The following is a 12,886-nucleotide window of genomic DNA, read 5'->3' as shown; positions in this document are numbered from 1 at the left end:
AGACCCTAAGACCTTTCACACGGTGAAGAAAGGCCGAATAGAAGGGGGCACTATACAAGACTTGTACTCGACAAGTGAGTCGAGAAAATTAGCTAGTCTTAAATGATGGATTTTCTATCAATAAAGTAATAATATAATCATGCATTATGTTATTGTGGGAACTGAGAAGTGATATTGAGAAGGCTAATGACAGCCACAGAAATGAATTTTTTTCTTGAACATTGCAGTAGAAAATAGCCTTCTCCCTTTTCATCCAGAATTAGTCGAGTAGTAACCACAAAGTTGGAAGACTACATGAACCAGAATTGAGTTGAAGCAAATGGTATTAGAGCTATCTAAAACTTAAGTGCTAAGAGCTATATGTTTGTTTTCTGATATACTGCAGATGTCGCTGCAGCTTATTGGTCCTTCCTATTGCACTAAATACAGCAATCAATCAATCAATCAAACAATGATTCTGAAATATCTCATTGATCAAAGGTTATGTGCAGACCATATTCACAAGAATAATTTCATACTCAAGTTTCCATCAAACAGCCTTCATTAATGATGAGATCAGAGCAACACCTGGTTTATCCGCTCGATCTACTTCAGCACAATGATCAGGGCTTAGTCATTATGATCATCAAATGGCCAATTGAAGAGGTGACAATACCAAGCAATCCTCCAGCTACAACCTGTTGGAATCAAATAGAATGTAGCCGCACGTTAGAAAGAATGGCCTCAAATCTTTCTTCAATGAAAGGGAATCCTGAATAAGCTATTCTCATACTATACTTTAAGGCAATTCACTGGAATCCTGACTTCTTTTGTAGATAACGTAAAAAAGCTACAAATGAATATCCTTTACTTGTTTTAGCTGCTCTTTGAAACCAGAAGGTGCCAACACATTGAGAAAGCATTCAAAAAATCAGTTATTCAAAGGGCACTCCATGTGTCCACATCATTTCCAGTTCCACAATATACCAAAAGTGATAGTAAAAACTAACAATCTCCCATTTTATCACAATGTTAATTTCATAGTCTTCAACATGCATATGAAGGTCATGGAAGCCTGAATTTGCAGTGAAATAAAAATGATATTTCATTAACATGTCACTTTCATAGACAAGAATCAATTACTGTACAGTGTCACCCTAATGGAAACCTGGGGAGGGGTGTGGCCAAGAAGTTCTCGCAATGGTCTGCTCTCAGCCAAAGGATGTTCAGCAGGAAGTTCATAAACTATTTGATTCAAAACCTAAAAAAATAAAACTAGTTAGAGTATATTAAACAGTCAATAGAAAGGATAAAGCTTTAAGATATAACAGTAATGTCCAAATAAAAGCAATTGAGTAGAAAAGGAAAAAGAAGAGGAGAAAGAGCCTTTTTCTTGGAGAGGGGAATAAGTACCAGCATCCTTGCTGGGCTCCGAAGATGGGTGTATGAGGGGAACAAGTGCCAACAAGAATGCTGGGCCTCGAGGGGGGTGGATTGTGAGATCCCACATCGATTGGCGAGGGGAACGAGTGTCAACGAGGACACTGAGCCTCGAAGAGGGGTGGGTTGTGAGATCCCACGTTAATTGGAGAGGGGAACGAGTGTCAATGAGGACACTGAGCCTCGAAGAGGGGTGGATTGTGAGATCCCACGTCAATTGGAGAGGGGAACGAGTGTCAACGAGGACACTGAGCCTCGAAGAGGGGTGGATTGTGAGATCCCACGTCAATTGGAGAGGGGAACGAGTGTCAGAGAGGACACTGAGTCTTGAAAAGGGGTGGATTGTGAGATCCCACGTCGATTGGAGAGGGGAACGAGTGTCAACAAGGACACTGAGCCTCAAAGGGGGGTGGATTGTGAGATCCCACGGAGGAGAACGAGTGTTAACGAGGACACTGAGCCTCGAAAGGGGGTGGATTGTGAGATCTCACATCGGTTGGAGAGGGTTGCTAGCTGTTTTAAAAATATTGAGGAGAAGCCCGAAAATAAAAGCCAAAAGAGGACAATATGTTCTATTCAGAACAAAGAAGCATATAACCTCTGCTTGGCGTCCAGCATGTAATCTCACACCAGTTGCATCGTACATTACCTGCCACCATTTTTCTTTCTTAGAATCGTTCCAGGAAATTTACAACAACTTAAATCAGAATGGTAGGCATAAAATGAATAAGGAGACCATACAATACATGCTAAGATCAATGAAACAGCAAAGACTGATGCTCCAAAGCCTTCTTGGAGGCCAATGGCTACGGCAAGAGCAGAAACAGTGGAAGAATGAGATGAAGGCATTCCCCCCGATCCAACTAGTCTCTTAAAATCCCATCGTCGTTCCTTATACCTGAAATGTAACAAGAAATTGATTGGTTCTTCAATGCCGTGATCAAGTCTTGAGGAAGAAAAACAGAATCCAGATTTCATGGGAACATCGGCTATCACTAACAAACAAGAACGCTCGTACGATATTCATATGCAGTTAAAACCTAAGAATTGAATCGGATCCGAAGGAAATGAGAAAATACCAGGAGGTGAAGAGCTTGATGAACTGGGCAACCGCGAAGGAAATGAGAGCAGAAATGAGAGGGAAATTCGTCAAAGCCGTAGATGAAAGGGAGGAAGGCGCCCTGGAAGGAGGCCCGTTGATCGACGAACCTGATGAAGCCGTCACATGACCCATTCCTCGATTCAATCGGCTTCGCAGACGAAATTGTTCTCAATTCTGGTGGGTAAACTCAAAATTCTTGTTGCTATTACAGAAAGAATGGGATTGTTCTTCGGATTTTGTTGTAATTACAGAGAGAAATGGTTAGTTGGAAATAGGGCAGCTTCAATTTGGTGGGTTCTTTTTCTATGTTCTTATTCGACCAACGCTTTTCCGCTCCTTCTCTCTCTTACCCGTTCCAATTGGATCTCCAATCTCTCTCCAAACCCAAATATTGAATATGCCGTTCCCTCGAATATGCTCTTTTTGTCACAAAGTTAATATTATTATTATTATTTTAATTTTTTTTAATTTTCAAATTTACCAACAGATACAAAATTAAATATTTAAATATTTATTGAGTCTCAAAGCTAATAGAAATTTTAATCCAAATTTAATCTTATTATTAAGTTATATCGACATTTAAAAATATTTTTCACCAGCATTAAGGAAATTAGAGGCTTAAATTCTCTCCGAATTAAAAATAATAATAATAATTCTAAAATACTTAGTGAAATAAAAAAATATTAAAGACCGAACAAAAAAAATTCAATAATTAAAATATATTTAATTTTAGTCCCTAAAATTTTAAAATGAGTATTTTAATCCCTATATTTTTCTAAAGGATCCCTAACTTAACTTTAACCTAACAAAATAACCTAACAAAATATTAATTAAACCACTAGACAAGTAACCGAATACATTAATATTGTGTCTCTTCTATATCAATATAACGACCAAATCAACATTCTACTAAATTAAAGTTGTGAACAAGAACTTGTTTTAAAACTTGAGAGACCAAATAACAAAAATTACACAAATCATAATATAATGTTCTAAAAGCAAAATATTTGATTGGAATGAAAAAAAAATTAAAAATTTAGAAAAATTTAAGATTATTTTTATTTCCTTAATGGGTGTGATCCTAGGCATCCAAAGACTGAGTCAAAATTTTAATGTCTATCTAATTTCCACCAATTAAACACAAATTTGAAATTCGAATAAATAACACACATACTTAATTAAGATAATTAATCGTGCACGAAACTTAAAAAGCCTAATCCACATAGGACTTGATAATAAGGCCTAATCCACACAGGATTTGGTTATCGGTTGCAGCTATTAAGTCTGCCCCGCCGCCAGCCCCGCCGCACAGCCAAGCCAATGGAGAGGTTGCTTTAATTTGAAGAAGTGGTATAAGAAGAAAAGGAAGACCCGACTTGTAGAGGCCAATTCCCTTCCACTTGAAAGCCTTGGAATATTCCATTTAAAAGCATAACTTCTCCACCCATCAGAATTTATACCCACTTTGTTTTTTGTTTCTCCTCAGTCATTGGCAGAGCTTTTTGCAGTTTGAATATCGATCTCGATGGAGTTTCAAATGCCCGAGAGCCCATCATCATTGGCCTTGTTGTTCTTCTTCTTCTTCATGTTTCTATTTGTATATGTATTTGCTTACTTGGTTGTGCTCCAGAATTGGGGGCCCAAGCACAGGCTAGAGGCCTCGAGCTGCTTCATATCACTCGCCCATGGCTGTCCCGTCGTCATCATGGCCATCATTGCAATTCTCCAAGCTCCAAACATGGCTGATTTCGCCGCTCTCAATACCAAATACCAGGGCCTTGTCCTCGAGTACAGCATGGCTTATTTCTTGATGGATCTTCTTCACTTCATACTGTTTTATCCACGAGATTTCGTCTTTATATGTCATCATCTGGCAGTGCTTTACGTGTTCGCTACATGCCATTACTTGGTTAGTCGTGGTGCTCTGCCCATTCTGGTGCTTTTGGTGCTTGCGGAGTTCAGCAGTGGGTGCCAGAATGTTTGGACCCTAGCGGGTTACAGAAGGGCTGATGTGCCGGCCGCCGCTAAGTTTCAGGACTTCGTGTCTCCATATTTCTTCACCTTTTACAGCATTCTCAGAGGGGGCTTCGCGCCTGTCTTTCTGCATAAGATGGGAGAATTTTATGTCAGCAGTGCAGCAGAAAATTTGATTCCTAAGTGGGCTTGGATTTCATGGATGGGTGTTATTGGAACTGCCATTTTTGTTAGCATACTGTGGGTCGGAAATCATTGGGTTCTCTGGTTTCGACGTACAAAGCATGGGAAAGCAGTGTGAACATATTTTAGACTAATTCTTATTTAGCTTAGGCTTAGGGATAAGGATGACAACAGGTGGTTGAATTGTTTATGCTATTGTTTAATTTTTAAAATTTCTACTAATATGCATATCTCACGATCAAATTAGTTCCTTTTTTTTTCTTCAGTTTCTTAGTATAACAATTCCAACATGAGTAGTGAAAGATTCAAACTTACTATTTTTGAAAAGCTACTAGTGACTAATACACTGACCAATTGAGCAATGCTAAACTAAACAATGAATTCTTTCCCAAGGTATGCTACAAATGGGTTTACTTTTCATGTTTGAGGGCATAACCGCCCTGCTCTCCTCTTTCACAAGGACAATAATATACACTATAGTATTCTATTGAAAATCTCATATCTATTTGATAATTTAATGAATTAAACTACAACCAATTCTGTTACCTGTAACTTAAGGGTCGTGTTGAAACTGAAACTGAACAAGATTTGGCAGGTCCATCGTATGAGTCAAACAGAGAGGGCTAGACAGCAAGTCCACTATTCATATGCTGACAACTGAAGAATTTATCTGGTCAGGCGTGCCGAATAGCTTTACAAAAGTACTCCTTCATCCTTGGCTAATGTTTCGGGATTCACACATACGCAGCTCACTTGCTCTTCCTCTGAACCTCCTTCATTGAGGGATATAACCTGACGAAGTGAAAGGTCATTGAAGCTCATACAAACATGTACGTTTTATCTGCTTGAAGGCAAAATATGAGATTGAGCTCTAGTCGCTGGTCTACTATAACATGTATCAAAATTGTCACACTTTGCTTTCATCACAGACGAAGTTTTGACAATAAATAATTGATGTACAACAATGAAATGATGTGGACAATCCCTTACTTTCCCCAAGCGTTTCATGTTGGATGGAAGAATGTGAACATTGGGTGAAAGTTATCACTCTTGAAATGTCTCATGGAAGGTTAAAGGCTTTCATTTTGTGGCTATACAAAGCCAGGTATATTATCTTTGTAAAGTAGACTTCAAAAATGTAGTAAATGCATTTGTGCTTTTGTGCTTTCTTTTAGTCAAGTACTAAGTTTCTTTGCAATTCTATGTAGTTTAGGTTGAATGTTTAGAATCATTTAAGCTTAGCATGGTCGATCTTATTTGTGGAGTGATTTGAATCTCAAACAAGTGATCTTGCCTTGAGGTATTCGATCAACGAGATAACCCGAATCTTATTTCCCCTTGAGGTTCTTGGATATATTTAGATTTAAAATTCTTATTCTTCAACAAGGTTCTTAGATCAAATTTCCAAGAATTGCAATCATCTAAACAAAAAAAAATCAAATTGATTTGTTTATGAACTAAGGATTTGCATATCATGAGGGTTCTTAGATTCAACTTACTAGGATTACCGTGGTCCCGCCCTTTGTCTGAGAATATCCTATCCATGGTGCAGCAGGTTATCTTTGCCTGAAATCCATTATCGATGGAAATATCAGAATTCGTTCTGTATTAGTATGCATCAGACATCAGTTCTGTATGCTTTGAAAATTTACAACCATCGTGTCATTGCATTGCAATAACGAAGAAAACTAGGTAGTCTGGGTTTTAAAAAATGAAGACTGTCAATATTTGATTATCTTCACTACTCTGGTGTAGGGGCGTTACATCACAGAAAACCATTGCATGGTTTATTTCCTGAGTTTTTTAGAATTATATTATGTGGGTAGGAGGAATGGCTTTTTTGTTCAGAATTTAGAACTCTCTTACATTTCCGATCAATCTTTCTTTCCAATCCCTTCTCCCTCAAATTAAAATAACAAAAGAATAAAAATAAAATCAAGTGCAGAAGGGAACTCAGGTAGCAAATCAAAAGGATCATCCCCCAGGGAGTCCCCCATTGTGCACTGGTTTCTTTTTCTCCTGTCAGATATCCAAAGAGAAGCTCAAGAACAACGAATGTTCAAAAGTCCTTTTCCCCCTTTTGTTTTTCTGATAAGAATTAAGAACTAAAAAATTATCTCATGGTATAAACTAAGCAAGTGTAGGTGCACGATACCCTAAACCAAATGTAATTCTTCACTTGTAAGCAATAGAATACCGATGGACGGTTATTGTTATTCCTACTCCAGAATAAACACACATCACGTACAAACTAAAGGCCAGGATGATCGTAGTGGTTTCGCTTCGTTATATGTTGATGTCTTTTTTTTACAATGGAACATCCAGCGCTCATTTTTCCCTTTCTTTCTTTCTTTTCATAGTATCAAAACAATCAGCTATTAATTGATAAACAGTGATAGCAAACTTCAGACGTCCAACATAGAAAATCTGGATGAAAATAAAATATTCATAAAAAACTTGTTTGGAAATGCAAAGTTGTATCCATGTTTTACCTGATTTGCTTCCAAAAAGCCTGGGTTGGGAGACTGAATATCTGAACCAAAACAAACATAGTTCAACAGCAAGCATTACTCAACATAATCGAGCTCCAGATCTGGAAGTAACTCAAATCCTAAGAATAAGTTACCAGAAGTCTAAGATCAGATGTAATGTCAAAAGCAGGCTGCAGAATAAGGCGATCTTTAATAATTTAATCATTAAAGAACTGATGGATCTCCCTCATCAATTTAGTATAAACAGTCATCTCTTGAGAATCTATTTCTGAAGGCTTTAGATTGTAATGAACACACAACGAAAGATCGAATACAGAAAAGGGAGGAATCGCGCGTCAATGCTACCCAATCATGAACATAAACCAAACAAAAATGAGAAGTAGAGCTTACATTTCTTGAGAATCTCTTCCTCTTCGTCAAACGTGAAACCACTCCTCTCGAACTCTTCTCCGATCTCGTCTTCCATGACACTGCCAATTCTTAGGGTTACTCGTTTGAATCTCTTCCTCTTCATCAAACGACAACCTCACCAATTCATATAGGAAGGATATACGTCGGTTCGGTTTTATTCAAAAATATAAACCGACCGGATTATTTCATTAAAAAAATTTGTAATCGTCTATTAAAAAATTGCACGAGAAAATCGAAAAATTATTATCGAATATTTTGTTTTTATTTTAGTTTATCAATATTATGATATAATATTTTCTTTAATATCATACTTTTTAATTGAGAAGCCATATGCTTAAAGTTTCTTCTTCTCTCCTGTATCACGAAACAGAGCCACTACAAAAAAGTTTCAAGAGATAATAAAAATAGCAGGTTTATATTAGTCATGGGACGAGAACGAGCATTGAATTTTGTAGACCTAATTTACCGTTGTTCACTAATAGCTAAGCTCAAGGGTAGAACGATCGATAGCTGTTAACCGATTGGTCGTAGGTTTAAATCCTACTTATGATTTTCTTTAACCATTAAAAGTAGGTAACCTGTTTCCTATCTATAACAGTTCAAGCCCACTGCTAGCAAATATTATCAACTTTATGCAATTACGGGTGGATTGTGAGATCCCATGTCGGTTGGAGAGGGGAACAAAACATTCTTTACAAGGAATGAAAATCTCTCCTTAACAAACACATTTTAAAATAATGAGACTAGCGGTGTTACATAATGAGCCAAAACAGCAATATTTGCTAGTAGTGAATTTGTGCTATTACAAATGATATCATAGTCAGACACTAAGCAATGTGCTAGGAAAGATGTCTTGTGCTATTACAAATGATATCATAGCCAGACATTGAGCAATGTGCTAGGAAAGACGTCTTGTGCTATTAAAAATGATATCATAGCCAGAGCAATGTACTAGGAAAGACGTTGAAGAAAGGAACGAAGCTTGCTAGTCCCCAAAGGGGTTAGATTGTGAGATCCCACATCAATTAGAGAGGGAAATGAAGCATCACTGCTAGCTAACACATCTTAAAATCGTGAGACTTACAGCGATATATAACGGACTGAAACAGACAATATCTGCTCGAACAAAAGCATCACTTATAAGGGTGTGGAAACCTCTCCCTAGCTAACACATGTTAAAATCGTGAGACTTAGAGCGATATATAACAGGCTGAAGCAGACAATATCTGCTCGAACAACAAAGTAACGTAGAAATATTTGATATAATAGTATTAGAAATGAAAGCAACAAGCATAAGATAACCATATTAGTATTTCTAAGCTAATGAAATAAGAAGGCATTCGATTGCAGGTAGAAACACACAATTCCATCTGTCTTTGGGGATTATTCTAGCCTCCGCTCCTATTGAAGTACAAACTGGTTGGGCTAGAGAACATAGCCAATTATTTTAATCTGCCTGCCAAATCCTGCTTCTGTGCTATAACAATTGGCTGCAGAGAACACTGCAACTTCTTGCTGTGATCATGTTCATGAGAAGAACTGGTAGTTCTTGGCTGAAAGGATGAGCGTTCTCAGGCCGCCGATGGGCGACAGGACCATCAGCAGAACGCCAAACACAATGCAAACCTGAAGCAATTCACACCAGTTTCAGTCACAGAATGGTTCAACAAATGATCATATGGCGAATTGGGTTTGCTGGAAAGTTACCCAATTTGTGGTCCATGATAGGCCGAATCTTTTGGGCTTGTAAATCGCTAGCCACATGGTGCATGGGAGCTGCACGTAAAGAATAGGTCATATCATCAGGTGTTAGTTTTGTGAATATGATGGTGTCATAATTTAGATTAGTTTATGATGGTTTTTCGTTACGAAGTAAGTTGTGGGCGCGAACGCTAGGCCTCCGAAGAACCCGAGCAAGCCACCGAAGAAAGGCACCGCTATTCCCACGAACATTGTAAAAGCTGCAAACATTGAGTTGAACGAATAAATGTTTTAACTTCTATTAAAAATAAAATTTTAAATAAATTATCTGAACAACTCGAATCAACCCTATTGGATTATGGAGCCGGATTTTTATAATTTGAAAAATGTTATAACAGAATTCACGAACACTCATAATGCATATATTCAAGAGATGAAAATTGTAATGAGAGGATTTAACCCACCCACGTATAAAGAACGAGTGATGAATCGGAGTCGGAAACAAGGAGTAAAGTTCCATCGTTTCACCAACAATGTCTCCATCATGTCAAATACGGGCATAGCATAAATCTATAAATTAAAAAAAAAATGATTATACTGTGACAGTCTTATTGAATAATAATTTAAACAGAATTACGAGTACCTGATAGCTGCCGATGACGTGGATGACGACGAACATGTTGGCAATGGCAATGAGCCAGGCAGGTTTTTCGAGGGAAATAAGGATGTTGTCTTCGACAGCGTTGCCGAATACCCAATAGCCAATCATGGCGACAGGGAAATAGCATAAAGCGACAACGATGTAAGCCAAAACGACACCTTTCCACATGGGGCCTTTGGAGGGCTTCTCCGGCGTGGAGGGAATGGTGGCTTGGATCTCCAAAACAACGTTGTGGCCAGCAAACGCAAACGCCACTTCACCCAATCCACTCAAGAAGTGGAAAACGCCGTCCGATTTGGTCTTGGCTCTATAGCTGTAGTCTACGTCCGGCTGCACTCCTTTCTCCAAGGAAGCAACCCACGCCACCGTGGAGTAGCTGAGAGACATGACGGCGGCGGCGAGAGAGACGCCGGAGATGGAGTTGAAATTGGGGAGGTGGGAGAGGACGAAATGGATGGAGGCGAATATGACTATGAAGTAAGAGGTTTTGATGTGGGAGCAGTTGGGGCAGACTGTCTCGTGGAACTTCTTTAAGGACTTGCCGCCGGTGACCATGTACACGATATTGACGCCGACTTCCACGGTCAGCTGCTGAGGAACCACGATCCATAGGCCAAGCTTCTCGCCGAAGGCGTGCTGGCCTAGCTCGTGGTACCTGTCGAACCTCTTCCCAGGCACCATCTCGTGCATCTCCACCATTTGCCATAGCGTGTACAGCGTAATGATCCATGACAGAATCATTATCACCGAACCAGGTCCCCTGCCAATTACCATCATTTTAATTTAAAAAAATTCAAAAAATTTAATCCCCAACTGCAAATATTACTCAAAATTACAATTATATTAGAAACCCTTTTAACATAGATTTGGATCGTCACTTATTATGGCCACTTATTATGGCAACCCAGATGTAGTTTAGCAAAATGTAGAGGGGAACTGTAGAGGGTGAGAGTAGTTCCACCTCCAGACTGACCCTTCGAGCAGTACAGGAAGCATCGAATGCTCTTGTTACAGAATAGGCACGAGGGGAGGTTTCAGTTGCCTAAAACATAGATTTGGATCGTTATGACAACCCAGATGAGATAATGACTTATAACATAGATTTGGATCGTCACTTACTATGACAACCCAGATGAGATAGTGACTTATAACATAGATTTGGATCGTCACTTATTATGGCAATCCAGAGGAGACATCATCTTCCCTACATAACTAGGCTGCAACACATACAACTCAGCAAAATGTAGAGGGTGAGGGAAGTTCCGCCTCGAGACTGACCCTTCGAGTAGTACAGGAAGCATCAAATGCTCTTGTTGTAGAATAGGCAGGAGAAAATGTTTGGATTAGACGTCTTTCTCTTTGTGCAATTCTAGAGTTAGTATCGAAGGTTTAGCCCACCACTACATCATTCTAAGTCAGCTTCCATCCAAAATATTAATTTCAAGTGTCGTTTTTGAAACATTTAGAAAATGTCAAAAGAATCGTAAAAAATGTAGCCAAAATCTCACCGTCATTAGATAAGTAGAGGATTCACTATATATCAGTAGGGTCAACGATATCCAACGATACTAAACCTTTTTATGTCAGGAGTACATACAATCGAAAATATGAAGTGGGTCGATGTGTATATGTCTAAAACACGTGGCAAATCGAAAAAAAGAGAATCTTTATCATGATATCTAGAGAGAGAGAAAGAGAGAGTACCATCCGAGTTCAGACATGGCATAAGGGAGGCTGAGGACGCCGGCGCCGACCATGGCAGTGACATTATGAAAAGCAGCATACCACCATTTGGCATTCCTAGAAGAAGTGATCGGAAGCCAGTCGTCGATGGCTTTCTGATTGGCAACGCCAGCGTTGGGTGACGGATCTTGATCATGAGCCATTTTTGTGCTTGATTTTACGACACACCAATTAAGAGACTCGATAGATCGAACCAGGATGAGCTTATTGTTCCACACTAGCAGCTCCCATATTTAAAGGATCTTAACACACAATCTATAATTAGTGGGTTATTAATTGTATGGCTTATAAACATTCATGTTTTGTCCAATTTTTACTTTTTCACCTTGTCTTGCCTGTTCCTCGTTTGAATCTAGGAATCTCCGAGTTCTGAGGTGGTCTGTGTCAGCATATCCATGTCCACACTACAATTTTACCTTTCTACCCCTCTTTGCCACCTAATTCTTTGCTTCTATTCATCCCTCCATTGCTGCCCTTTATGGTAATTAATTAAATTTGGTTTGGTTTTACCAAAATAAATGAATTATTTCCATGTTTTTATGAACAAATTCAACCGTCGATGAGGAAAGTGGTTATGGGAGTGAATGATTTGTTATGATGGATGTTTTGATTCCTTCATTTTAATTACTAGCAAACTTTGGTTTAAATAAGAAAAAAACATTATTTAGACCGAAAAAGCTTTGACGTGTTATGTTTTTTAATTATGGGTTGGATTCGAAAAACGTACGTGTCACGTGATAGGTCGAGATGCCTAACTCTTTTCATTGGTGGAAACGGTTCGTATAAGATTAGAAAGTAATTTGGTTATCTATTGTCTAATCTAATGCTTTAAGTTGTAATATCTGCATTATGCGGATGGAACTATATGCTAATGTGTTAGATGTCATGTTTTGGTGACGAGTGTTTTTAGTTTAACAATTGCTAAGTGAAGATTAAATCATCGACTTTTGGAATAGCGTGCAACACGTAATATTGTGCCATATTTTATTTTACGTTTTTTAAATTAATAATTTTATGGTTTATTTTTCTATCATATTTTATATTACGACAATACCTTGAGTGCATTATTGTCTACATCTATTTTTTTTACGATCCACCTCGAAAATACAGTAGAACAAACTATATATATATATATATAGTTTTCAGAATGTTGATTCGGCTTATGCGACTGCAACATTCGCATAACTTTGATCAATCGAG

At 38.3% G+C, this 12,886-nt stretch overlaps 3 protein-coding genes across 5 annotated transcripts; 1 reads left to right on the top strand and 2 right to left on the bottom strand.

The window, feature by feature from the left end:
• Window positions 1–187: 187 nt before the first annotated feature.
• LOC111458301 (uncharacterized membrane protein YuiD-like) lies at window positions 188–2,908 on the bottom strand. 3 transcript variants are annotated; one of them, XM_023100857.1, is made up of 5 exons: window positions 2,499–2,908; window positions 2,161–2,317; window positions 2,018–2,068; window positions 1,148–1,240; window positions 188–677 (listed from the first exon to the last, which is right to left on the bottom strand). In XM_023100857.1, the coding sequence occupies exons 1-5, from the start codon at window positions 2,651–2,653 to the stop codon at window positions 603–605; spliced, it is 531 nt and encodes a 176-aa protein (XP_022956625.1). In that variant the 5' UTR covers window positions 2,654–2,908; the 3' UTR covers window positions 188–602. The 3 variants fall into 3 exon arrangements, with proteins under 3 accessions (XP_022956625.1, XP_022956626.1, XP_022956624.1); XM_023100858.1 differs by having other exon boundaries at window positions 587–677; window positions 1,128–1,240; XM_023100856.1 differs by lacking the exon at window positions 188–677 and adding an exon at window positions 684–1,092 and having other exon boundaries at window positions 1,128–1,240.
• Window positions 2,909–4,024: 1,116 nt separating this feature from the next.
• Window positions 4,025–4,906, top strand: LOC111458300 (TLC domain-containing protein At5g14285-like). The gene has a single exon (XM_023100855.1). The coding sequence runs from the start codon at window positions 4,047–4,049 to the stop codon at window positions 4,794–4,796; it is 750 nt and encodes a 249-aa protein (XP_022956623.1). The 5' UTR covers window positions 4,025–4,046; the 3' UTR covers window positions 4,797–4,906.
• Window positions 4,907–8,940: 4,034 nt separating this feature from the next.
• Window positions 8,941–11,829, bottom strand: LOC111458687 (lysine histidine transporter 2-like). The gene is made up of 6 exons (XM_023101474.1): window positions 11,648–11,829; window positions 9,926–10,703; window positions 9,747–9,852; window positions 9,451–9,542; window positions 9,289–9,357; window positions 8,941–9,207 (listed from the first exon to the last, which is right to left on the bottom strand). The coding sequence occupies exons 1-6, from the start codon at window positions 11,827–11,829 to the stop codon at window positions 9,109–9,111; spliced, it is 1,326 nt and encodes a 441-aa protein (XP_022957242.1). The 3' UTR covers window positions 8,941–9,108.
• Between the last annotated feature and the right edge of the window lie 1,057 nt (window positions 11,830–12,886).

This window comes from Cucurbita moschata, unplaced genomic scaffold, assembly GCF_002738365.1.
Source record: "Cucurbita moschata cultivar Rifu unplaced genomic scaffold, Cmos_1.0 Cmo_Scf00021, whole genome shotgun sequence".
Taxonomy (NCBI): Eukaryota; Viridiplantae; Streptophyta; class Magnoliopsida; order Cucurbitales; family Cucurbitaceae; genus Cucurbita; species Cucurbita moschata.
Note: the sequence above shows the minus strand (reverse complement) of the source record. Positions and strands in the feature narration are given on the sequence as shown.

Excerpts from the sequence above, each read along its gene's own strand:
- LOC111458301 (XM_023100856.1), bottom strand. The coding sequence starts at position 2,653 with ATGGGTCATGTGACGGCTTCATCAGGTTCGTCGATCAACGGGCCTCCT. Across the intron at positions 2,069-2,160 it reads CATTGATCTTAGCATGTATT|GTAATGTACGATGCAACTGG; the intron begins GTATGGTCTCCT and ends AAATGGTGGCAG. Across the intron at positions 1,241-2,017 it reads ATGCTGGACGCCAAGCAGAG|GTTTTGAATCAAATAGTTTA; the intron begins GTTATATGCTTC and ends TTATTTTTTTAG.
- LOC111458300 (XM_023100855.1), top strand. The coding sequence starts at position 4,047 with ATGGAGTTTCAAATGCCCGAGAGCCCATCATCATTGGCCTTGTTGTTC.
- LOC111458687 (XM_023101474.1), bottom strand. The coding sequence starts at position 11,829 with ATGGCTCATGATCAAGATCCGTCACCCAACGCTGGCGTTGCCAATCAG. Across the intron at positions 9,853-9,925 it reads ACGTCATCGGCAGCTATCAG|ATTTATGCTATGCCCGTATT; the intron begins GTACTCGTAATT and ends TTTAATTTATAG. Across the intron at positions 9,358-9,450 it reads TCGCGCCCACAACTTACTTC|CTCCCATGCACCATGTGGCT; the intron begins GTAACGAAAAAC and ends CTTTACGTGCAG.